Here is a 25,998-nt window from a genome sequence, read left to right as displayed (position 1 = left end):
TGATTTGGTGATGTGTTATTGAGTATGACGTACAAAGAATCTTTAGTGTAATTAGTTCATTAAATCTTGAAGGGCTCAAAAGAACCTTAATGTTAGGGGAAAGGAATACAAGAGAGACCACAATAAATGAAGCTCAGAGTCAGAAAATATAACTTTTTTCTTTGATTGTAATAGATGTGTATTTCATGCATATATCTTTAGGTATTTGCTATGCAATTTTATTATGCATTTTTAAAAAATTACAATAAATGGTTTGGAACAAGAAAACTATTGAAGGTAATAAAACGATAAGCATTATCTATACATACAAAAAAATCTGCCAATATTCTAAGAGTGAAATTCACCCCTCTTCACACAGTTAATTTGACTATCCTCTAATGTGATATATGCACATTAAGTGCCAGCAGTGCCCCTCTGCCATGTATATTGGCCAAATTGGACAGTTTGTATGACATGAACATAAGTCAGATATCAGGAATAGTAACACACACAAACCTGTGTAGGGGTACATTTTAACTTGCCTCTGGCACTATTAATGGATTTTAAATGAACCATTCTTCTACAAAGGAATTTCACAAGCCAGCTACAGAGAGAGAGAGAGAGAGAGAGTGTGGAATTGACCTTTATATACATATTTGACAGTGTTTCACTTGGGCTTAACAAAAATACTAGCTGGATGGCCCATTATGAAACCAGCCTTCCTTACATTTAACATCTCATTGACATCAAAAGCTAAGTATGGGATGCTTCCAGCCAACTCAATTAGCCTCATTAGCACTGGCACTACAATTGATGAGTACATTTTTTTCCTTTCTCTTCTTTTTCTGTTATATATTCTGCTTCCCCCCTTTTTTCTCTACTCATGCTCATCTGAAGAAGTGGGTGTTGTTCACGTAAGTTCATGATACTATGAATATTTTTGTTAGTTTCTAAGGTGCCACAGGACTACTCATTGTTATGCTAATATAACTTGTTTACTAGACATATTAATGTCCTCCAAGTTCTTCAGTTTGTACACTGCAGTAGCCACACTGACAGCCATTGCTTTAGTAATTTTCCCAGGTCCATCTATAACCCTCAATAATCTTTCTAGAATAGGAGAGGACAGTTTACTTCTTATACTTAAGTAACTACCCTGCTGTGACACCAGCAGGAACCCTGAGGGAGGCAGCTATACCTAACCCACTGTACCCCATTCTCTGCTTTTCTCCAGCTGCGAGGAGCCCAACAGGGGTATGTGCTGCACATATGTCCACCAAAAGTTGCTGCTGTACTGACACTAGTGACACTGAAGAGTTCAAAGCTGGAAGTGAAACAAGGCAGCTCCTGCCAGCCAACAACAGGTCGGAGAAGCCCCCCCACCAGGAGAATTCCTCTCTCCACCCGTGCCCTGGGAATTGTAGACTCCCTGGAGTGATATCATTTAGTTACATCCTTTCCCATGTTTTGTATGTCTCAATAAAATGCTAGATATCATTAGGTAAAAACCTATTTTCAATTTGAATTATTTTTTCCAATTCATTTTATAGTTCTGGAGTTTTATATCTCAAGATCAAGAGTGCTGTTTATCTCACTAGAAATATTACCCATTTTAATCAGAAGAAATCCTTTAATAATACTTCACATTCTAAAAAAGACACTACTTAGCTTTATCTTTTCATGGAATCTGTTTTCTTGTTTATCCTGTGAATTTTTTTTTCAGCGAACCTAATTTAATTATTGCAGTATGTTCCCTGATTATAACCAGAACCAAATGTAAGGAGGGAATAGTAATTTAAAATGTGTCACTAGGTTTTCTTTTCATTTTTCTTGAACTGGTTTTGAATTAGATTTTTTTTTACTTCATGCATTATTATGCAGAAGTATTAAAACAAAGCAGGAGCATACACGTGTAAATGATTACTATGTAAACTGTGTGTTTCTTTAAATTCATCACTGGTGCTCCGACGTTTTGGAATTTAAATAAATGTTATAACTTTTGAGACCAGTACTATTAAATACTGGTGGCCAGACTGTAAAATCAGTTTACTTCTGGCCTGTTGCACCATCAATAACAATAAAACTCTCTAATAGTCAATTATTATCTGAAATACATGTCTGCATACTAACACCTGGACATGATTGGCTGACATCTAATCGTAAGAGTGCACTGCAGATACAGAGACTGTATTCTTTTTTTCTTGACTATGATTGAAAAACAACAAAGTCTTAAAGTTGACTGTGCATTTTCCCTGCATTCAGCAAGAAAGAAGGAAGCCTCTGTTAGAATACACAGCATAGAAGCTAGTTGTTTTTAATGCCTGCTTCAGAAACCATGGTAGTACCATGCTAGGAGCTCTCACGGCTATTAACATGCCTGCTGACTATGCAGATTAAATTGGGTCCAGAGAGCAGTGCTGCTGCTGCTGATGCTAGCAGCGTTGATCTACATTCCCAAGTCCACCTATGACCAAAGTTCCCTCTAAGGCAAGCTATGTGGCAGCATGGCACACAGATACTTAATGAGACCCATCCAGCCAGGGGTTGCTGCTCTGTTCTCAGCAAGGAGCTGTTGAGGGAGAAGTGCTCCTTTCCCAACCAGGCCACTCCATGCCTGGAGCCCTAAAGCCTCTAAAGCCCCTAAAGCCCGAAAGTTGGGCGGTGCTCATTAAGTTTAGAGGGAACCTTGCCTGCAGCACACATTTTTTCTCAGGGCCCAGTCCAGTGGCTAGTGAAGTCAATAGAAGCTGTTTCATTGACTTCAACTGGTATTTGAGCAGACTCAGAGGGGAGGGAGTATATTACAGACCTGGACATTAAAAGAAGCATGTTACTAGCTAGGATGATCTTGTGGTTAAGGCAGGGGTGGGAAATAATTTTTTGCCGGAGGCCACCTCAGAAATTTGTAAAGTGGCCCCAAGCTGCACTAGAAGGGGCACGGCCTCAAACGGAAGGGGCAAAGCCAGGATACTTCCCTGCTTCCCTACCCACAGACCCTGATTGGTCTGGGGGTTGAGGAGCACATAAAGTCTTTGTGTCCCCCCCCCAAGATTTCCCCTATGCACCCATTCAGGGCCAGACTAAGGGGTGGGCTAGTCGGGCAGCTGCCCAGGGTGCCAACCTACGGGGGGTGCCTGGCGGGCTGCGTGCCATCAGCAGTGGCCAGTCCAACTGGGCAGCGGATGCACCGTGTGTCCGCCCACGTGTCCTGGGGCTGGGCCCGCGCATGTGTAATGTGCCCAGGGGCGAGGCCATGCGTCCCGGGGGCAGCGCCGCGTGCCTGGGGCCCGGGGCACCAAAATGGCTTGGGCCAGCCCTTCACCCATGCCCCTGGCAATGGGAGGAGACTTTGCATGCTCCCCCTTCTGCCTCCAGGCCAATCAGGGCTTGAGCGGGGGAGGAAGCATGCAAAATCTCCTCCCACCCTTCCAGGAACGTGTGGTGCTTCTAAGCACCATGCACTCCTGGCAGGGCAGAGGAAACTTCGTGCACTTCTCCCTGCCCCCAGGCCCTAATTGGCCTGGAGGCGAGGGAGCAGCAGGACCTCTGTGGGCTGGATCAACCCACTTCAACCTGTGCAGGCCCTTTTGCTCCTGGGTTAAAGCCTGGACTGGGATTCAGGATACCTATGTTAAATTCCTGGGGGTCTACACTGGGTCTTTTCCTGTCTACACTGGAAAAGTATTTCGAAATAACAGCCCTTATTTTGAAATAACTTTCCTAACGTCTACACAGCCAAACTGCTATTCTGAAATAAATTCGAAATAGCAGAGCGCTTATTTTGAATTTGGTAAACCTCATTCTATGAGGAATAACACCAAATTCGAAATAGCTATTTTGAAATAAGTGCTGATTAGACACTTATTTCGAAATAGGAGGCCTCCAGCCTTCCCAGAGTGCCCTGGTGGCCACTCCAGCCTCAACCAAGAACACTCCTCTCCCTCCCTTTCTCCCCAGAGCCTTTAAAGGTGTAGACTCTAGCCACAGTGCCTGTGCCAGCTCCAAGCCTGCCAGCCCAGAGCCAGCAGTCACTGCCCCGATCCAGTGGCCCCAAAACATGAGCCAGGAAGCCACTGGCAGCCAGCCCTCCACCTCTCCCCAGGAGCAGTCTGCCAGCTCCCAGGAGCCTTCCAGGGCCCGGAGAAGGTGGGCGCCTTCCAGGTCCAGGGTGGAGATCATGGACCTTATTCTGGTTTGGGGGGTCTGTGATCTCCGCACTAGATGGAGGAATGCGGCCGTCTATGGCAGGATAGCTGCCAGCCTGGCCACCAAAGGCCACATGAGAACCCAGAAGCAGGTTTGCATGACAATCAAGTTGGTCCGGCGAGAGCCCCAACCCTGAGCTTCCCCTCCCCCTTCTTCCCCTTACTTCCCCCTTCCAGCTGCCTTCTCCCAGGTTTCCCTCTCCCACCCTCTCTTCTCCCCTCTCCCACCTTCTTTTCCCCAGTCTCACCAGATTTTCATTCCCTCTCCCCCAGTTTTGTTAAATAAAAAGAGTTTGTGTTCACGAAAATACATGTATTTTATTTCACATCAGGAAGGGAGGTTAGGGAGGGGTAAGTGGAAAGACGTGAGGGAGGAATGAGGCACAAGCCCCCAGTGGGACAGACCAGAGAGGTTCCTAGTGCTCCTCAGGGTGAAAGCTCTCCTTCAGGGCCTCCTGGACACTGATAGCGCCCCGATGGACCTCCCGGATGGCAGCCTGCAGAAAGTGCAGCCAGGCTCGCAGCAACGCATCCAAGAGAAGCACCAGAGTGCCTAGGGGCAGCTCTGGCTCCATGTTGCAGAGTGCTGTGGTGTCCCGAGTGAGGGCAACCAGAGCGCACACAGACAAAATGCTTTTCTGTCCCTCAGCAAGATAGAGAAGTAAGCAGGGAAACCTGAGAACTGATTGTCCGGGGGGGGGGGGTCCCTTTAAGCACAGACCTCAGATAACCTCAGGCAGCAGCCCCACACAGTAACTCCTGACCTGATGCCCTGCCGGAACTAGTTCTGGCCAGCCTTAAATGCGATTCAGAGTCCACTCAGTGTAGACACGCTATTTTGAAATATCAAAATGCTATTTCGAAATGCATTTTGGGCTCGTCTACATTGGCCCCTTTTCCGGAAGGGGCATGGTAATTTTTGAAATCGCAATAGGGAAATGCGCGGGGGATTTAAATATCCCCCGCGGCATTTAAATAAAAATGTCCGCCGCTTTTTTCTGGCTTTTAGAAAAGCCGGAAAAGAGCGTCTACACTGGCCCCGATCCTCCGGAAAAAAAGCCCTTTTCTGGAGGATCTTATTCCTTTAAAGTAGGAATTTTCTAAAAATTTTCTAAAAGCCGGAAAAAAGCGGCGGACATTTTTTAATATGTTTAAATCCCCCGCGCATTTCCCTATTGCGATTTCAAAAATTACCATGCCCCTTCCGGAAAAGGGGCCAATGTAGACGTAGCCTTTGTGTGTAGACGTGTTATTTTGAAATAAGCTATTTTGAAATAACTATTTCTAAATAAGCTATTTCGAAATAACACTGTAGTGTAGACATACCCTAGCTTAGTCACAACATTTCTGTATGACTGAGATAAGTCATTTAATCTCTGAGTCACAGTTTCTGCTCTATAAAATGGGGGTAACAGTACTTCCCTGGGCGTGGACTGAGAGTATAAGAGGCAAGGGCAGGCAATGCTCTTTCTGGGTCTTAGTGCTCAACTACTCCCTTCTTCCTATTCTGACTGTTCCTGAAGGCTCCCACAGCAAGCTATTGCAAACTGGTGACTCTTCCTCATAAATGGATCTGTTAACTTCCATGTGAAAAGCTTTCCAGCTTGCAACAGCTATTAGCATAACATGGAGCCTGTGAAAGAGTCATTAAGTGGTAATAAAACCATTTAACAGGAATGTTCCTACTCTGAATTTACCGAGAAAAATAGTTGTACATTACTATGCCTACAGGATTTTAGTTTAAAATTTGCTTTAATTATTTCATTAGTTTGTTGCTAAAAATTATAAAATCACATTTCTAAAAGATCCATGCATAGATATTTAGATGCACAATCTGAGTATTCAGCTTTAGCTTTAAATGCTTTGATCCTTCAGACATAGAGGTTTTTAATAAATTCTTCAAAAGACCATTTTTATCTAAAATAAACATTTTTAATATAGTACAAAAACATGTTTCCAAAGTCTTTCTATCCTTTCTATCCACCCCCACTCTCCTTTCACCCAGTGTTGAAAGATCTCTAAGGGACAACATTCCTTTTCTTCCAGATAGCTGAACAAATGTGTTTCCCTTTCACTTCTATTTGATAACTAGTTTTAAGAGACCCTCCACCAAAATGAGTACCTTACTAAGATATAAAATCCTTTGTTATGCATAACAACTGTTGAAATATATTTTTAACATAAATATATAGTGAAGTTTCATAAACATGTCTTATTATAAAAATAAGTAGTCCTGTGGCACCTTAGGGTACGTCTACGCTTGCTCCCTAGTTCGAACTAGGGATGCAAATGTAGGCGACTGAAATTGCTAATGAAGTGGGGATTTAAATATCCCCCGCTTCATTAACATGATCTTGCTGGTGTGTTACTCCGCTCAACAGCTATTTCGAAAGTGAAAGTGCGTGCCGAGATGCGTTAGTTCGAACCAAACCTCTTGGTTCGAACTAACGTTACTCCTCTAAAAAATGAGTAACATTAGTTTGAACCAAAGGGTTTGGTTCGAACTAACGTGTCTCGTTGTGCACTTTCACTTTCAAATCAGCTGTTGAGCGGAGTAACTTGCTGGTGAGATCATGCTAATGAAGCGCGGAATATTTCAATCTCTGCTTCATTAGCAATTTTGGTCGCCTACATTTGCATCCCTAGTTCGAACTAGGGAGCAAGTGTAGACGTACTCTTAGAGACTAACAAAAATATATATAACATCATGAGCTTTCATGGGCAAAACCCACTTCTTCAGATGAGCTTGAGTGGAGAAAAAAGGGGGAAGCAGAATATTATACATAACAAAAAAAGGGAGATAAAAAAGTACCTGTCAGTTGTAGTGCAGGTGCTAATGAGGCTAGTTGAGTGGGCTGGAAATGTTCCATCATTAACTTTTTATGTTAATGAGGTGTTAAATGTAAGAAAGGCTGGTTTTATAATAGGCCATCCAGTTAATGTCTTTGCTCAGTCCTAGAGAAATAGTGTCAAATTTCCATATGAAGCTCAATTCTGCACACACTGTCTAACTAGCTTGTGAAATTCTTGTTATGAAAATCACACAAAATAAATTCCCCTTTTCTAAAAGCAATTAACTTTGTTATGAACACACTAAACCACTCTGGTTTAATTTAAAATAATATCTTTGTTTTAGTGAGTTTAAATATGTAGTAATCTAGAATGATTACTTTATGAAGGTTTAAGAGAATCTTTTTGAAATATAAAATCATTTTAGAAATACTGGCAAAGAAAATGTGAAACAGAAAAGGGCTGCATCATGTATTCCATAATATTTAATGTTGTATTCAACAGGACAACTGATTTGCCCTTACTACAAATGTTTTGCAAATAAATATGAGACAAACTTCAGGGTATATTAAAAAAAATTCTGATTGACATTTTTTATTCCCCAGTTAGTGCTTTTAATTAGGTACCTTCTGCAAGTCCAGTCTTCACAATCTGGCATGCTGTGGAAAACATGCTCCATTTTCTTTAGAAAGACATTTTACCAGAGTATTTCTTTCAAATGTCATTTGCTACATTTGGGATTTGCCTGGAATGGGAGAGCAGAGAGAAGAGGGACACTATGGGGAGGGGGCAAAGCCTGGATAGAGCAGGGGTGGAGTTTGTGTGGGTCCACAGGCAGTGGAGCTTTCTTCATCTATTGCCCATGTTCTCTGTTTCACAGGGATTTGTGAGCATAGGTTTATTAAAGTCTGTGAGTGGCTCAGATACTGAAGGTGTCAGATATTTCACTTGCAAAGAATGAAGCTGAATGCAGGTTAAGTTAAACAAGTGGAACTTCATTAAGCTCTATGCTCTGTTCTGTCTACGTGACTGAGCTGGTTCCAGCCTAACTCTCCTGCCTGTTTTCCTGGTGTGGTATCCTGTCAATAGCAGTTCCTCAGTAACAGGAATATGGAGTCTCCAGCTCAAGCTTCACTGTGAAGAATATACTGGAGGCCTTACATCTAAATAAAAAAAGATTGGTGTGTATTGGTGTTAATTGTTTGAGAGAGTGAAGGGATGTTCTTGATATGTTTGCATGAAAAGATATTGTTTCAATACCCAGCAGACCTAACAAGGGATGCAGAAAGATAATTACTGGCAAATACTGCTAATTGTTGCATGGCACCACAGTCTTGCAAGTGAACACCACCAGGAACCACAATTATGGAAAAGATCCTCAGTCCTTGTATACCTTCTAGATGAGACAATCTAAGGAGGGGACACTGTGAGGGTATGTCTACACTAGCCCCCAGTTCGAACTAGTGAGGCTAATGTAGGCATTTGAACTTGCAAATGAAGCCTGGGATTTAAATACTGACAGCGCCCCGATGGACCTCCCAGATGGCAGCCTGTTACAATGAGGTGTAACAGTTAATCCGAATTAAGGATTTAGTTTGGATTAACTTCTGACTGCTGCATGTAGCCGCAGGCAGTCAATTCGAACTAAGGGGATTTAAAAATGGTGCCCGCCCGGGAACATGCAAATGAAGCCCGGGATATTTAAATCCCAAACTTCATTTGCAAGTTCGAATGCCTACGTTAGCCTAGTTCAAACTAGGGGGCTAGTGTAGACACAGCCTAAGAGTGGAGTTCAAGCGTACTGTCATAGTAGTGTTTAAATCTGCTGTTCACTCCAAGAAATATATGTATGTATTTTACATATGGAACAATGAAACATAGATGCTTCATGTGGAAGGAAAGTCTTGGTATTCCTATTGAACTAAAAACAAGTATTAGGCAACAAATTATCCGTCAGAAAATATTATTGCTTTAATGATGTCATTAAAAAGTCAATAAAGCTCTAGTGCATCTTTAGAGAATTAATTAAAATCAGTCCAATGATTGTATTGTTATTACATCCTTTCCTTTGAAGCCACTTATGAAAATTATTTCAGGGGTTTCAAAGTTTTTTAGCATGATCTCTTGAAATATGTACAGGTTACTATTTTGTGCTTACATTTAAAATCCAGCACTACAAGGGACGTGTAAAGTAGGGTTATAGAAAAGCTCAGCAACTATAGGATGTGTCTAGACTACAGGGTTTTGTTGACAAAAATGGCCTTTTGTCGACAAAACTATACCTGTGTCAACACTACTGCTGTGTTCTGTCGAAAGTAAGTCGACAGAACACGGCAGTTTTGTCGACAACAGTAAACCTCTTTTTACGAGGAAGAATGCCTTTGTTGACAGAGATCTGTCACCAAAAGGTGTGTGTGGACGCAGGGAGCCAGTTCTGTCAACAAAAAAGGCTCCCAGGAAGAAGCCCTGGTGGACAGTGTAGCCTCTGTGGTTCCTGGCCGCAGCCTCTTAAAGGCACAGGCACCCAGACAGGCCTTGCTGTCTGGCAGCTAGCCAGAGCACCCGTGCCACCCATGACAGCCATGTCCCAGTCTCAAGGCTGCCCTGGCCCTACTTGGGACAGGGGCACCAAAAGGTGGGCACCAGCCTGGTCAGGGCCAGAAATAAAAAACCTCCTGGAGCTATGGTCCCAGGAAGAAGCCCTGCAGGCCCTGCAAACATGCTGCAGGAATGCGGACATTTATGTGCGCCTGGCCCAGGGACTGGCCACCAAAGGGCATCACCCCCGCCCAGGGCACAAGTCAGGGCCAAGGTAAAGGAGTTGTGGCAGGGATATGCCAGGGCCCGGGACCAGAGCTCCTGCTCCGGGGCAGCCCCCAAGACCTGCCCTTACTACGAGGAGTTGGAGCAGATCCTGGGCGGTGGGAAAGCCCAGACTCCACTGCGTGTGGTGGAGTCCGCGTTACCCCACCACAACATGGACTGACCCCTCCTGAGGGAGGAAGACCAGGCAGGAGAGGCGGGAGAACTGCACCAGGAGGGGGGGGGAGGAAGAGAAGGTAGCAGGGACCCAGACCTCAGAGGCCTCACAGGAGTCTGTGGACATCGGGGAGAGAACATCAGGTGAGTGCTTTGAGGGGTCACCACACACGAGCAGGTTGGTAGTGTGGGGGGCCAGCTAATCCCATTGCCACTGTGGGGCCCCTGTGAGGCTTTCAGGCCGCTGTTGAACTCAGACGCAGTGTCATGTGTAACACTCCTGAGTCTCCTGTCCAAAGCAGAGCCCCTGACAGCTACGGCATGCCCTCAGGGACAGCAGGAGTGCACACAGACAGTGACTGTCTCCTCCTCGTTTCCCCCACAGCCAGACCCTCTACCCAACAGGGGAGCACCACACCTGCCCCACCACCATCCTGGACCCTTGGCACCTGCAGGCACTGGCATGTGTACACAGACCTGCTGAGGGAGCACATTGTGTCCCTGCAGGGCCTCATCAGGACCCTCCAGCACAGGACGGAAGCAGAGGCCGAGTGGCACACCGGGCTGCTGGATGAGCTGGTCCAGCAGTGCACTACCATCTGTGCCACAATGAGGGTGCTCTTTGCCTTGCCTGCTCTTGTCACGGGCACCGCTCCTCCTGCACGCCAGGCCCCTGCTCCTCCAGCTCTCCCAGCCCCTCCAGTCCCCCCTTCCCCCACCTGCTCCCGAGCGCTCAGGCCCAACAGCTGCCCCCCCATCCTACCCAGGCCAGGACTAGATCTCGCTCCACCTGATCCCAAGGCCGTGGCAATGCCAGGACACAGGAAGGTGGCAGGACCCTGCGATCAAGGAAGCAGTGGTCCTCTTGAGCCCCCTCCAGGTTTTCAGTCCCTTACCACCCCAGTTAAAGGACATTTCAGTTATGTTACAACATTTTTTTTTTTTGACTGACAGATTTACTTTGTGGATAAACAGGGGAACAGTTAAAAGATAAAGTTTGGTAAACAGTTCACACATTTTCTTTACTGCTAGGCTACGTCTAGACTGGCATGATTTTCCGCAAATGCTTTTAACGGAAAAGTTTTTCCGTTAAAAGCATTTGTGGAAAAGAGCATCTAGATTTTGGCACGGATGCTTTTCCGCAAAAGCTCTTTTTGCGGAAAAGTGTCCGTGCCAATCTAGATGCGGTTTTGTGCAAGAAAGCCCCGATCGCCATTTTCACAATGGGGGCTTTTTTGCGCAAAACAAATCTGAGCTGTCTACACTGGCCCTCTTGCGCAAAAACATTTCCAGAAAAGGGCTTTTGCCCGAATGGGAACGTCAAAGCATTTGCGCAAGAAGCACTGATTTCAGACAGTAGAATGTCAGTGCTTTTGCACAAAATCAAGCGGCCACTGTAGACAGCTGGCAAGTTTTTGCGCAAAAGCGCGTGCTTTTGCGGAAAAACTTGCCAGTCTAGACGCAGGCCTAGTGTTTATAATAAAGCTAATTTCTGTTTACAAAGAAAAGTGGGTCTTATATGTGTTCTTAATGGGAAGAGGGTGAGGGTTGTGGAGGGAAAGGATAGGTGTGGGCCAGGCCAAACCCCCCATGGGGAGGAGTCAGTGGGCTCCTTCTGAGAATCTCTCCCTCAGGGCCTCTCGGATTTGGACACCAGCCTGGTGAGCCTGGTAGATGGCAGTCGTCCAGGGTTGCTGAAATTGCCTCTCCTCCCCATCAGGGCCTGTCCCCAACCCCGGCAGGAAGGTCTCCCCTTTCTTCTCCACCAGGTTATGGAGGGCGCAACAATGCAACCACCACCTCCAGGATGTTGCATTCGCCCATCTCCAGGCGTGTGAGAAGGCAACGTAGCCTCCCTTTCAAATGGCTGAAGGCGCATTCCACCTGGATGTGAGCCTGGCTAAGATGCGTGTTGAAAAGCTCCTTCCTCGCATCCAGGTGGCCACTGTAGGGCTTCATGAGCCACAGCATCAGGGGGGTAATGCTGCGTCAGCCACTATTCACTTCGGCATCTGCACGTCCCTGAGCACGAGGTGTCCTGGGGGAAAAATGTTCCTGCCTGCAACCTGCGGTACAGGTAGGAGTTCCTGAATATGTGGGCATCATATGCCCGCCCCAAACACCCGACGCAAATATCCGTAATGTGTCCCTGGTTGTCTACCAGGGCCTGCAGCATCATGGAGTAGTAGCCCTTCCTGTTTATAAACTGGGCTGCTTGATGGGGCAGTATGGCAGATTGCGATGTGTGTCCCATTGAGGGCTCCTCCACAGTTCAGGAAGCCAAGGGCGGCAAACGCGGCAAGGATATTGTCCAGGTCCCTGAGACGGACAAGCCTCTTCAGCAGCTCCGCACTGATGTCCCTCACCACCTGCAGCACGAGACAAATAGACAGACAGAAACCAGGGAGTTAGACAGGTTACCTAAGTGCTTGGGAGAAGAAACCCCTCCCCCCAACCCACCTTTCCCCTTGTCAGGATGCCCCCTTTCCCCGCATCAGTGCAGGGGTGGCCAAGGAGTGGCCTCCAAGTGCCACTCCATCCTCCACTCCCTCTTGCCCTTGCTTGGCAGTCCCCCCTTCTTAACCCCGCCACTCAGCAGGGCCTGTCCCCCAACAGTGACTTACCTCCATCAAGACGGCCTCGATGGTAGAGCTCCCCACTCCAAACTGGTGTCCCACAGAACGGTAGCTGTCGGGGGTGGCCAGCTTCCACAGGGCAATTGAGACGTGCTTCTGCAGAGGGATGGCGGGCCGCAGGTGGGTGTCTTGGTATTTCAGAGCAGGGGCGAGCCAGGCACACAGCTCCATCTGGAAGTTGTGGAGACAGTGGTCGTCGTCCCAGAGCTGCATGATGAGCTGGTCCCACCAGCCCGAACTTGTCTCATGTCTCCAAATCTGCCTGTTCCCAAAAAAGTTTGGGGGCAAGGACAGAGCTCCTGCATCCCGGAGGAGGGTCTCCTTGGTATGGTCTGGGTCCATGTGGGGCAGGAGATTCATGACAGAGTCATGCAGAAGCTGCAATGTGGCAGCGTGGGGCCATCGCCTACCCAGGAGCAGCTCAGGCTCCATGGCCAAATAAAAGGTGAAAAGCAGAAAAAAACCCAGAAAATAAACTGCTGTGGTATCTGAGGAAGCATGGCAACCAGATCAAGCACTGCAGCAGCTTTGCTTTCCCTCTAGGAGGTAGGCAAGCCAGAAGCAGGAGCAGAGCAACAGCTGTCCAGGGAGATCCCTTTAAGCACGTGTCTCGGCAAAGGGCAGGCAGCAGCACCTGGAAAAAAAGGCTGCCCCCATGCCCTGCCAGAAGGACTTCTGGGTGCCTTCTTTTGTCGACAGAGCATCCGGAAGTCTGGACGCTCTTTTTCGAAAAAGCAGATTGATTTTTCAATCCGCATAATGTAATCTAGATGCTCTTTTTTGACAGAGGCTTTGTCGACAGATACTGTTGAAAAAGGCGTGCAGTCTAGATGTAACCATATTGTGCTATAACATTACTAAACAGCATTAGCTCTTCTGAAGCAGAATATGCTGCACTTATCTGTAATTTATTTATAACTGTAGCCAACTCCTATTGAAGTAAATTGGAGTTTTTCCGTTGTCTTTAATGGAAGTTGGATAAGGCCATTAGTTAATATCAATATTTGCATACATTATTATAAACCTAAAGGAATGTTAAGACCAAAGTCCTGTTTTCTTACTGGTTAAAAGAGCATTAGTCAATAGTATGTTAAGCCTGACAAATTTTAGCTTTTTAACAAATAAAAACTAAATTAATTTTATTTTTCTCTTTACACTTTAATTGTTTATATAAAACACTAACATCTGGCTCAGGTAATCCCTAGCAATTAGTGATGGGCTAGTTAATGAAGGCTGGGTGAACTATGACAGCTGATCATAAATCGACTAAATTCTGAGTTATATTCTGCCTAGCTACATTTCCCCTGAAGGGAAATTTATTTGGATATGGTGTTCTTTACTCTGTGTCATAAGATGTTGTGTGACATTGCTGCTGAATACTATTAAATAGCTGCTTCATTCCTCTCAGAAGTGGTTGCAGTCTATTGATGGAAAAATAATTTGGAGCAAAATTCTGCCCTTTGTTGTATGAATGCAAAATGGAGAAACAGGGTTAGGAGCTTCTTGCCCTGATGAAGGCAGCAGGGCAGTGCTAAATAGTTTTAGTCTGGCTAGTGTTGGACTGTACATTACAGCTCCAAAGAGTCTGAGACTAGGTGTTTTGTCTAGGCCCTAGCTAGTTAGGGATACCATTGATTTTACATAGAAAGCAGTATTTACAGGTTGTTCAAGTGGTCTTTAGGAGTTGCCAGGTGTCTGATTTTTTTTATCAGAATGCCTGGTCAAAAAAAGGACCATGGGACTCTGGTCTGTACTGCTGACATGGTTGTTAAGTCCAGTCACACCCAAGAGCTTTTGCATAGTCACCCAGGAGGCCCTGATGCAGGAAAGCAACCCGCAGAACAGGTGAAGATATCTCTCAGCTTGACACTAGACCAAAAGATCAAGGCATCTGAAATGATCAACTGGAACCAGGATGTATTCTTGGCAAAACTAGGCTGGATGACCAAAGCATATCACCACATCCTCATGAACACCAGAGCCAAGGTGAAGTTAAAGACCTACTGCATCCCAGCAGCCCAAAGGGAGGAAATCAAAGCTGAAGCAAAGAGAATGTTGGATTCAGGGATCATCAAGGAATCCAACAGCCAGTGGTGCAGCCTGATTGTGCTGGTGCCCAAACCTATGGCACCAAAAGGTTCTGCAATGACATTCACTGGATGAACAAGGTATTCCAATTTGATGCATACCCTATACCTACAAAGATGAATTAGTTAACCAACTGGGCAACAAATTGGATTTGACAAAGAGGTATTGGTAGATTCTCCTAGCCAAAGAAGCAAAAAGAAAGACTGTGTTTTCCATCTAGTGGGACTATTTCAGTACACTTTGAGCAATACATGACCACAGCTACCTTCTAGTACCTCATGGACAAGTTGTTATGCCTCTATACCAGTTATGCAGCCACTTACCTTTACAATGTGATCATCCATACTCTACACTGAGAGACTTACCTGGAAAAGGTGGAAGTTGTGCTGAATATCCTAAAGAAGACTGGTCTCACTGCCTATCCTGCTAAGTGAGCCATAGGACTAGCAGAGGCTAACTTGGTACATTGAAGGGAGAGGCATAGTAACGCCTCAACTAAATAGGCTAGAAACAATCCCAAACTAGCCCTGACCGAACTGGAAAAAACAGGTCCAAGTGCTCCAAAGCATAGTGGGGTGCTACCAGTATTTAATCTACCATTACTGAACTGACTGAGAATTTGAAAGCAGAAGGCAGCTTTGGAGGAAGTGATCATAAAATTATAGAGTTCATGATTCTAAGGAATGGTAGGAAGGAGAACAACAAAATAAAGACAATGGATTTAAAGAAGGTAGACTTTAGCAAACTCAAGATAGATAAGATCCCATGGGAAGCAAGTCTAAGAGGAAAAACAAATGAAGACAGTTGACAGTTTTTCCAAAGAGACATTATTAAGGGAACAACAACAAATTATTCCACTGAATAGGAAAGATAGGAAGTATGACTTAACCAAATCTTGAATGATCTAAACATCAAAAAGGAGACCTACAAAAAGTAGAAATTAGGTCAAATTACAAAGGATGAATATAACCAAACAACACAAGTATTTAGGGGCAAAATTAGAAAAGCCAAGGCACAAAAGGAGATCAGACTAACTAGACATAAATGGTAACAAGAAAACATTCTACAAATATATTAGAAGCAAGAGGAAGACCAAGGAAATGGCAGGCTCATTACTCAATGAAGACGGAAAAACAATAATAGAAAATGTGGAAATGGGAAATATGTGTAATCTTCCTTGTTTTGTTTTCAACAAGAAGTTTGGTGGGGATTGGACACCTAACACCACTGGCAGTGAAAACGGGGTAGGATCAGAAGCTAAAATAGGGAAAGAACAAGTTAAAATTACTTAGACTAGTTAGATGTCTTGAAGTCACCAGGACCTGATGAAATGCATCTTAGAATACTCATGGAGTTGACCGAGGAGATATTTGAGTCATTAGCTATAATCTTTGAAAAGTCATGGGGGGAGTGGTAGATGTGGTATATCAACACTTTAGTAAGGCTTTTAATACATTCTTGCATGACCTTCTCATTAATAAACTAAGGGTATGCGACCTAGATGGAGCTTCTATAACAAGGATGGACAATAAGTGGTCTGGGGGCTGGATGCGGTATGCCTGGGTGGTTAGATGCTCTATTTACCTGCATGTCCGCTAGTAGCTTCTATTGGCCAGATTGCTGTTCCCAGACAATGGGTGCTGTAGGAAGTGACATGAACAGAGACACCACTTCCTGCAGCTCCTATTGTCTGAGAATGGCAATCTGTAGCCAATGGGAACTGCAAATGGCTGCACCTGCAGACATGCAGATAAATAACGCATTTGGCAGCCCACTGGGTTAACACTGGCAAACCGTGTCCAGCCCACAGGCCACTAATTGCCCACCCCTGTTCTATAAGGTGAGTGCATAATCGGTTGGATAACCATTCCCAGAGACTAGTTATCAATGATTCACAGTCATGCTGAATGGGCAGAATGAGTGGGGTTCTGCAGAGATCACTTTTGGGTCTGGTTCTGTTCAATATTTTCATCAATGACTTAGATAATGACATAGAAAGTACAGTTTAAGTTTTTAAATTATACCAAGCTAGGAAGGCCTGCAGGTGTTTTGGAGGATAGAATTCTATTTCAAAATGATCTGAAATAAATAGGATGAAATTCAATAGGGACAAATGCAAAGAACTCCACTTAGGACTAATCAGTTGCTCACATACAAAATGGCCTCAGGATAAGCAGATCCCTTGGCTTTCCCCATAGTAATTAAACAGGGGTTACTGCAGGTTAATTAGGACATCCGGGGCCTGCCGGAACATATCTGCATTCTGATAGGTGTGTGCAATAGGAGCAGATGTTTTACTAGAGAGCAGGATGATGCAGACACTGACAAATTCCAGGAAGGAGCCCTCACAGCTATGGAGATGAAGAGCAAGAAAAACCCTGCCCAATATGGCAAAGAGCTCTTCTGGGCTCTAGAGGAAGGGCTGCCAAATATCAGGAAATTCATGGCCAGTCATTAAAAATGAGATAAAATTGGACCTGTCCATAAAATCTGTAAAAAATATTTAGATATCAGTAAAACAACACCAAGCCTTGCAGTGGAATCGCTCCTCCTTGAGCCTGGGCTCCATGCTGTGAGACACTCCTGGGAGTCTACAATTCCTGGAGCAGGGTGGAGAGGGAAATTCTCCTGGTGGGGGTTTCCTCCAACCTGTCGCTGACTGGCAGGGGCTGCTCTATGCAGCCTCTGGCTTTGAACTTTTCTTTGGAATCATTAGCATCTGCACAGTAGCAACGTTTGGTGGGTGTGCATGTAGCATACACCCTCTTGAGCATCTCTTGGCTAAGGGAGGGCAGAGGATGGAATACAGCGGGCTGGGCATAGCAGCCTCCCACAGACTCCCTACTGGTAAGTGACAGTGAGGCGGTCACTGGTGGTGGTCCCTGGTCCTAGCCAGCCACATGGCTATTAATTATCCTTTTCCACGGTGGGAGAAAAGCCCAGAGGGGCTGTAGTAGGTTTGTGTCTGCATGCCTGATCAACATGCTGCAGGTCCAGCTTTCTGTATTGTAGGCTCCTCCCTTCCCCCAGCCACATGCCTGGCTCGATTTGCCAGCAGGACTGGGATTTCACAGGTGCCAGCTCAGTTGAGAGGCAGGTGTGTTGTTATGAGTGATTAAAAAGAATATTTTTCACTTTTGTCCTTTTGAGCCATCTTTATATTATGTAAGAATGTGTTTTTAAAAAGTTTGGTTTTCTGTAAGTTCTTTTCTGTACTATCCATTAAAATAATTTTCAAGACTATAAATCCAGGGGCGAGGGAAAATTCCCAAAGAGAGAGTGATCCACCAACTCACCACTAACAAAGCACAGAACCTACAGAGAAGAGGTGCACTGCTACAGTTCTAGCTATCATGGTGGAGAAAAGGTTACAAATGTGACCCACGTACAAATACAAAAAGGGCTTCACATTTATTATTTATAGAAATTGCATAATTTTTGAATGCTTGGGGTTGCAAATACAACAACTGTATTAGCTTACAAATAATAAGCTGGAACACATGATCTCATCCCAAGCCTAGAAGACATGTCATTGTTGCAAACACTCCCAATTTTCTTGGCACAGTACTTGGGTTGTGCTTTATCTCCCTCTCCCTGATCCTCTGTTTGGCCCATGCAGTGACTAGGAAATATTGGCTGAAGATCTGTCCTCCTGTTACTAGGGGTCACTATTTCTTTTGGAGCCTTCAGAGGCTGCCTGTCTTCCTCTTCCTGCTCTCTTTTTTTCTGCCCACCCTTCTGGCTTGCCAGGAAGGAAGACAAGAAGGCCTGTCTCCTTGGTGATTGATGCCCTTGCCTGTGGCAGCAGTGACAGTCCCTCAGCAAGATGAAGAACCAGGACACTGGCAGGTGGGGAAGGGAGCTACGGGGAGTCTCATGAGGGCAAGAGGAAGGGCAGCCCATGGGGGGTGGAAGCATTACACAGGAGCAGGCGGGGCAGACCACAAGAGAAGAAGGAACCCTATGGGGATGAGGAAAAGGAGACAGCCCAGGGGTGAGTAGAGGCATCTAAGCCAAGGGAAAGTGAACAGGACCCAACAAGGAGAAGCCACAGAAGGGTGGTGAGAGAAAGCGGGAGGAGATAACCCCTGAAGACACTGTAAGGAGATGCATGTCTACTGGCTTCCTCTCAACCACATTGAGAAGGAGGAAGCCATCATGCTTTCCTGTAAGGCCACCTGAGCTAGTTGGGAACCACAAGCTCTACAGTGAAAGGGTGTCTTCGTAGGGGAAAGTCACAGAGTCAGGGAGGAGCCTTTCGGTAATCCAGACTTCAGGATTTTTATCCAGATTTCATACTTGTGGAATTTTGTTGTGGGGGAGGGCCTGCAAAGCAGCTACCAGTGTTCTTAGAGTTAGTCACTTTTGAAATATCCTTGCCGTTTTGGGGGATAGAGTGAATGTTTTTGCTGAGCAGATTGATTGTAAACAGTTTGTTATATTAGATGTCAGATATGTTATATTTGAAAATTGAGCTGTGCTGCTCAACTGTGATTGTTTTTGTTTTGGTCCCTGCTTGAATGAGTGTACTTATAATCAGAAAGACCTAAAGAAATTAGTGGAAATTGAAATTTCTTAAGGAGAGAGCAATTTAGGCAGTGAAGCAAATAATCAGGGCTTTTAATGTTGACCTTGCCTACCTATTTTGAGGTAAAATGTCTTCATGAGGATTGCTAACTTGCCTCAGTTATCTTGCTGTAAAAACACTCCTTTTATGTCAGAGAAAACATAGCTGAAAGCTGAGCACTCAAAGTCAGTTGCTGCTTTTGAAAGATTGACTTTATTATCCGGATGCAGAGTGTAAATGTAATTTTCTCTCATTTAATTCACACTAAATAATGGTGAGTACATGCATGCACAGACTTAATTTATAAACAATATTGTCAGATAGCGGTGTGGCTTCAATGGTGTAGACAAGAGGAGGAGAGGGGACTAACCCCCCAAAATAAGGGATTGACGGGGCATGGAGAGCCTCTTACATCTGCAAGTAGTCTTGTTAGGCCAATCTGGAAATACATTGGTGGGACAGCATAAGGAAACCTGTATTGTTGCTGACTTAATTGTACCTTCCTTTGTTAAAAAAGGACTTCAGTTGCCAGGACTATCAGTCTAGCACCTTTATCAAACATTACATTAACTTCAAAAATATGGGTACTTCTTTCCCCATGTACAAAAATAACTTTGCATGAATAAGAGGAAAAAAAATCAGGTTCCTGGAAAAGAGCAGGCCTGTTGAACCCTTGGTGTTTTGTCAACAACTTATTTGTCAACAACTAATTATTATTAGCCAGAACTGGATAGGAATGGTGTCCCTAGCCTCTGTAGGATCTGGAAATGGATGGTAGGAGAGGGGTCATGTGATGATTACCTGTTCTGTTCACTCCCTCTGGGGCATCTGGCACTGGCTACTGTAAGAAGACAGGATACTGGGCTAGATGGACCTTTGGTGTGATCCAGTACGGTTGTTCTTATGTTAACTAATATAGAAAGAACATGGAATCTTGAATTCAAGAACTGGCAGGTAGGATTTTACACCTCTTGGATCTATTGAAGTCAACGTTTTTTGCTGCCCCAGGGGTCAGGATTTGCCCAGGATCTTTGCAATATTTTTAATTGCACAGATCAGTGCCTAAAATTATTTAGTAATAACAACTGCACTTTCATCATACTGGTCACAGAAACATACAAATGTAGGGCTGAAAGGAATCTCAAAAAATCATTTTGTCCAGCCCCCTGTATTGTGGCAGGAATACCTAGATCAGGGAAGGGGAACCTTCATCCTGCAGTCTGGACCCGGCCTACTGCTTAATTTCATACAGCCTGAGGCAAAATCTCCATTAGGGATGTTAAGTAGCGATTAATTTGCTAGTTGAGTAGTCGATGGAATTTCCATTGACTAGTCAATAAGCACTTACATGTTCTGCCTTTGAAATGTACAAGAGCCCCAGCAGAGGTTGTGCATTTAAAAGTTGGAATGCCAGGTGGAGCCCAGGGAAGTCCCACTGACTCCAGGCTCCACATGGGTGCTTCCCCTGGGGCTCTTGTGCATTTCAAAGCAGAAATGCAGCATGCAGCCTGGGGTCAGTGGGGACTCAGGATATGGCTACACTGCTGTTTTTTTAAGGAAGAGGCTGTGCAAATGTGAGCATGATTTGCATATCTTCTTCCAATTCTTTTTGTGGAAGAGGTTGTCTGATAAAAAGCCCCGTGTAGATGTGGCCGTTTGTCGGGAAAACCCCCTCTTTTGCAAGACCCTCTGAACCTCGATTTACAAGGAGTAAGGGGTCTTGTGAAAGAGGGTTTTTTTCTGACAAATGGCTCTGTGTACATGGGGCTTTTTATCAGAAAAACCTTTTCCGCAAAAAGAATCGGAAGAAGATACGCAAATGTGAGTGCGATTTGCATATCCTCTTCTGCAAACAAATGGCAGTGTAGTTGTAGCCTCAGAGTCCTGCACTGGCCCCAGGCTCCATACTGCGCTTCCTCTTGAAATGCACAAGAGCCCCCGCTGGGGAATCTTGTACATTTCAAAGCTGGCATGCCCACGTGCAGCCTGGGGTCAGTTGAGGCTTCTCCAGCTGATCCCAGGCTCCATGTGCGGTGTTGCCACTTTGAAGTGCCGCAAGGAGCCTGACACCGGGCTCCCCATGGCATTCAAAGCGGCAGCGCTGCAGGGACCAGCTGATCCCAGGCTCTGTGTGGTGCTGCTGCTTTTAAGTACCTCTCTGCTCCCCACCTCTCGCTGCCTCTATCTGATAGAGGCAGCAAGGTAGGGGGAAGCGACTAGTTGACTATCCTTTCAGCTATCCAATAAGCATTTGCTTATCAGTCAACTAGTCCTATACATCCCTAATCTCTATGCTGTGGGCTGGAAGCCATGGTATGTCCCTGGGAACCACAGCCAATGGAAACTGAGAGGGCAAAGCCTGTGGGTGTGGGCAGTGAACACCACACAGATCCACCTGGCCCCTCTGCTTAGGTGCTCGACATGGTGTCCGCTTGTGAAAGCAGCATAGAACCAGGGCAGGTGTGGAACTGGAAGCTGAAGAACTATCCCAGAATGATGTGTCACTGAGGTGTCATTAGAGGAGTTTTTGGAACAGATTGATGAACTAAACAGAAATAAGTCTCCAGGACCAGACGCAATTCTTTTAGGATTAGTAATTAAGATTAATCACTACACGTAACCCCTACCTTGCCACCTCTGTATCAGGCAGTAAGTGGGGATGAGGTGGGAACTGGTCCCCATGGAAAGCCAGCTCCCCATGGAGCCACCTGTCCCCCTTACTGCCTCCTTCAGAGACAGCAGAGTGTGTGTGGGGGGGAGTAGGTGGAGCCAATGTTTGGAGGGGTTGGCTTAAAGGCATGTCACTACACAAAAAAAAGGCAGCAGATAGAGAGGAGTGTATGTGTGTGTGTGCGTGCGTGCGCGGGGGGGGGGGAAGTGATAGGGGGGCAAGAGGAAGCCAGAGCTTGTGGGGAGCTGGCTTAAAGTAGCAGCTTCTCAATCTCCCTCGTGCACCTAGATGCACCGCCCTGGTGTTGATTGATGGGGTCATCAGCAAGGGCTATACAGATTGCTGGAGCACAATACTGGAGGAGCAAACAGACTGCGTTCCCACCTTCCCAGGATCAGTGAGACTCAGGCCATAGGGCTCTAGCTGTGTGGTGGCAGGTCTTACTCTCTTGACAGCAGACTTCAGCCCTCTGTTGTCTTTCCATTTATCCTCATTTCCTCTGGCCTTGCTATCTCCTCCAGTCTCTCATCCAGGGATTAATTTGTCCCCAGACTTACTGGGGCTAAGTAAGTCTATTGTGAAAAATGGTACTTGTCTGATTACTAATATCACTTTTCACAACCGTCTTACTAGCTGGCGATAAATACATTTCAATTATTTGGATTTGTGCATTTGTTTTTCCTGAAATTAAGTATTTTAGAGAAAAGTGTGAGAGCAGCCATCAGCAAGTGTTGGTGGTGGACACTTTGAAGCCACTAAATAATTTGTCCTAAGAACCCCCACAGTGTAGTAGCAGTGGCTTTGGTAACTTCAGCTGTTTAATATTCATGTAATTTCATTTTTACTATCATGCATAATGCTAAAAAAAAATCAGTGCCATATGCATGACTTTGCCTCCAGCTGGGGGTGCTCAACGCCCCTGTCCTCACCCCTGTACTCCCTTCCTCCAGACTCTCACCTCGTCTCTTCCCACCCCAGTTCTGCTGCCACCCCACACATCTTCCTTCCCCTCACTCACAGAGGGTCTTGAATGCTGCAAAATAGTTGTTCACTGAAGGAAGGAGGCACTGGGAGGGAGGAAGAGGGAGGATTTGGTCAGTGAGGCTACCAGCTGGCAAGGTGCTGGGGGAAAGGGGTGAGCTTGTCTCCTGGTGGGTACTGAGTACACGATTTTTTTCCTGTGGGTACTCCAGCCCCGGAGCACCCACAGAGTCAGTGTGTATGGTCAGTGCATAATGTTATCACTATGTTGCCTCTGTGTAGCACTGTACATTGTTTTTAGCCTTTGTGGGGGTTCGTACTGCTCCCCCTCCTCTTCTCCCCTTTTTGTCCCCAGTTACAGTTCCCTTTTTCCGTGTCGGTGTGCTCACAGCCACGGAAGTGCGGGGAGGGGGATCCGGGGCCACCCTCTCTCCCGGACCCCAACCCAGGGCCCTAAGGACAGGATCACAAGGACCTGTTCCACCGGAGGGGTAAAGACCCTCAACCCACTGGTGCGGCGACTCCTTGCCCTGCCCTGGGCTACTTCCACCCCGCCTTCGTCCGTCTCGGATTCTCCTACGCTCCCCTCTTCCCCGCCCTGGATCCTCCCAGTCCTCCACTTCCCTCCCCAGCTCCTCCGTTCCTCCATTTAAACCTCCCGCGGCGGGGATGTTTGACATCACCGACATCAGCCGACGCCAACCCCAGCGGTCCCGCCCCCCCTCGCCACCCGCCAACAATTTCCTTGCGGCTCCCTCTGCTCCGTCGCTCAGCTGAGCCGCCGCCGCGCTACACTACGCGCACGCTCCTAACGAGCCCCGCGCCGCCCCCATTAGTGACAGAGCAATCACGGGGTCAGTGCGGGGTGGGCCCACATCCCTGGGGTATGCGGGCCCCGCCCCGTCACAGCCTTGTACAGGCAGTCCCCGGGTTATATCAATCCGACTTAAGTCAGACCCCTAGTTACGAGGGAGGGAGGGGGCGCAGCTAGTGCGGGGTGCCTCCCCCACTGTCGCCGCCTCCGGTGGCACGGGGGGGCGCTTCCCCCCAGCAGACCAGGGAGACGGAGCTAGCGCCCCCCCCCCAGCAGACCAGGGAGACGCGGAGTGGCTTTTCTTGCCACGGAGGACGCAGGCGGCGGGACCGCCGAGACGCGCCATGGTCCTGCCACCCGCATCCTCCGCAGCGAGAAAAGCCGCTCCGCGTCTCCCTGGCCTGCTGTGGGGGGAGGGGGGGTGCAGCTAGTGCACGCCCCCCCCAGCAGACCAGGCTTTTCTCGCCGCTGGTCAGTTTCAGCAGCGGCTGAATCAGGACGCCTGGGGTAGAGCAGCTGGGGGGCTGCCGGGCTGGTCCCCGCAGCGCCGAGGTGCGGCGCTGCGGGGACCTACCTGGCAGCGCCCCAGCTGCTGTCCCAGGTGTCCTGATTCAGCTGCTGCTGAAACTGATCAGCGGCTGATTCCAGGAAGCCCAGGGCAAAGCAGCTCTGCCTCGGGCTTCCTGTAGTCAGCCGCTGGTCAGTTTCAGCAGCGGCTGAATCGGGGACACCTGGGGTACAATATGTACCAGTTCCAACTTACATACAAATTCAACTTAAGAACAAACCTACAGTCCCTATCTTGTACGTAACCCGGGGACTGCCTGTAATTGAAAAGTGATCTTAAAGTAGTGGGGCTTTGTAACACCAGGGTTGACTAAGCGCCATGTGCTCCCGTCCCTAGTACCTGATTGGCCTGGGGGTAGGGTAGTGGCAGGTCCAGATCAACCTGCTTGGCCCTTTTATCCACCTCTGGTCTAGCTTGTCCCTGATAGATGTCTCTTGAGCCTGCTTTTAAATATCTCCCATGATGGAAACTCCACAGCCTCCCTAGGCAATTTATTCCAGTGTTTGACCACCATGATAGTTAGGAAATTTTTCCTAATGTCCAACCTAAACCTCCCTTGTTGCAATTTAAGCCCCTTGCTTCTTGTCCTATACTCAGAGGCCAAGAAGAACAATTTTTCTCCCTCCTCTTTGTAACACCCTTTTAGATATTTGAAAACTGCTGTTATGTCCTCTCTCAGTCTTCTCTTTTCTAAACTCATAGGTCATGTTTTCTAGACCTTTAATAATTTTTGTTACTCTTTCTGGACCCTCTCCAATTTCTCCTCATGTTTCTTGAAATGTGGTGCCCAGAACTGGACACAATACTGTAACTGAGGCCTAATCAGCACAGAGTAGACTAGAAGAATGACTTCTCATGTCTTGCTCACAACACACCTGTTAATCCATCTCAAAATCATGTTTGCTTCTTTTGTAAGTGTCACACTGTTGACTCATATTTAACTTGTGGTCCACTATGACCCTTAAATCCCTTTCTGCAGTACTCCTTCCTAGACAATCATTTCCCATTCTGTATGTGTGAAATTGATTGTTCCTTCCTAAGTGGAGTACGCTGCATTTGTCCTTATTAAACTTCATCCTATTTACCTCGGACCATTTCTCTAGTTTGTCCAGATCACTTTGAATTTTGGCTCTATCCTCTAAAGAACTTGCAACCCCTCCCAGCTTGGTATCAGCTGCAAACTTAATAATCGTACTCTCTCTGCCCTCATCTAAGTGACTGATGAAGATATTGAACAGAACTATTCCCAAAACATATGCCTGCGGAATCCCACTTGTTATGCCCTTCCAGCATGATTGTGACCCATTAATAGCTACTCTTAATAGCTACTGTATAACAGTTATACAGCCAATTATGCACCCACCTTATAGTAGCTCCATCTAGGTTGTATTTCCCCAGTTTATTGGTCTGGTGGATTGATAGACAAGGTAAAGTTTTATGCAGAATCCTTGTGGGGTAGTATGTACAATTTATTTGTTCCTATCGTGCTGCTTCCCCTACCATGCCTACGTGATCCCCAGTATCCAGTGACAGGGAGACCAGGCCATGGTGGTGGCTGGCCCCTCGATTCCATATAGCAGGAGAAGATATCCTTATGGCAGGTGCTGACCACTTACAATTCCTAAGGACACAATCATTCCAAAACATACATTTTCTACTTTACTTTATCAACGAGAGACTCACATAGCCTGTTTGCTGTACCTGTTTAGGAATATCAGTA

General features: G+C 46.3%; 1 protein-coding gene and 1 long non-coding RNA gene across 3 annotated transcripts in view; one reads left to right on the top strand and one right to left on the bottom strand.

Moving 5' to 3' along the window:
* LOC142829637 (uncharacterized) overlaps positions 1–1,690 on the top strand; it is a 42,001-nt gene extending 40,311 nt beyond the window's left edge. For both annotated transcript variants that reach the window (XR_012904263.1, XR_012904264.1), the window contains exon 3: positions 1,214–1,690. This is a non-coding gene — a long non-coding RNA (uncharacterized LOC142829637). The remainder of the gene's footprint in view (positions 1–1,213) is intronic.
* A 9,748-nt stretch (positions 1,691–11,438) lies between these two features.
* Positions 11,439–13,090, bottom strand: LOC142829453 (uncharacterized). The gene is made up of 2 exons (XM_075929164.1): positions 12,578–13,090; positions 11,439–12,322 (listed from the first exon to the last, which is right to left on the bottom strand). The coding sequence occupies exons 1-2, from the start codon at positions 13,019–13,021 to the stop codon at positions 12,056–12,058; spliced, it is 711 nt and encodes a 236-aa protein (XP_075785279.1). The 5' UTR covers positions 13,022–13,090; the 3' UTR covers positions 11,439–12,055.
* Between the last annotated feature and the right edge of the window lie 12,908 nt (positions 13,091–25,998).

The sequence above is a fragment of the Pelodiscus sinensis genome, chromosome 5 (genome assembly GCF_049634645.1).
Source record: "Pelodiscus sinensis isolate JC-2024 chromosome 5, ASM4963464v1, whole genome shotgun sequence".
Lineage (NCBI taxonomy): Eukaryota > Metazoa > Chordata > Testudines > Trionychidae > Pelodiscus > Pelodiscus sinensis.
This window is presented reverse-complemented; position numbering and strand designations above follow the sequence as displayed.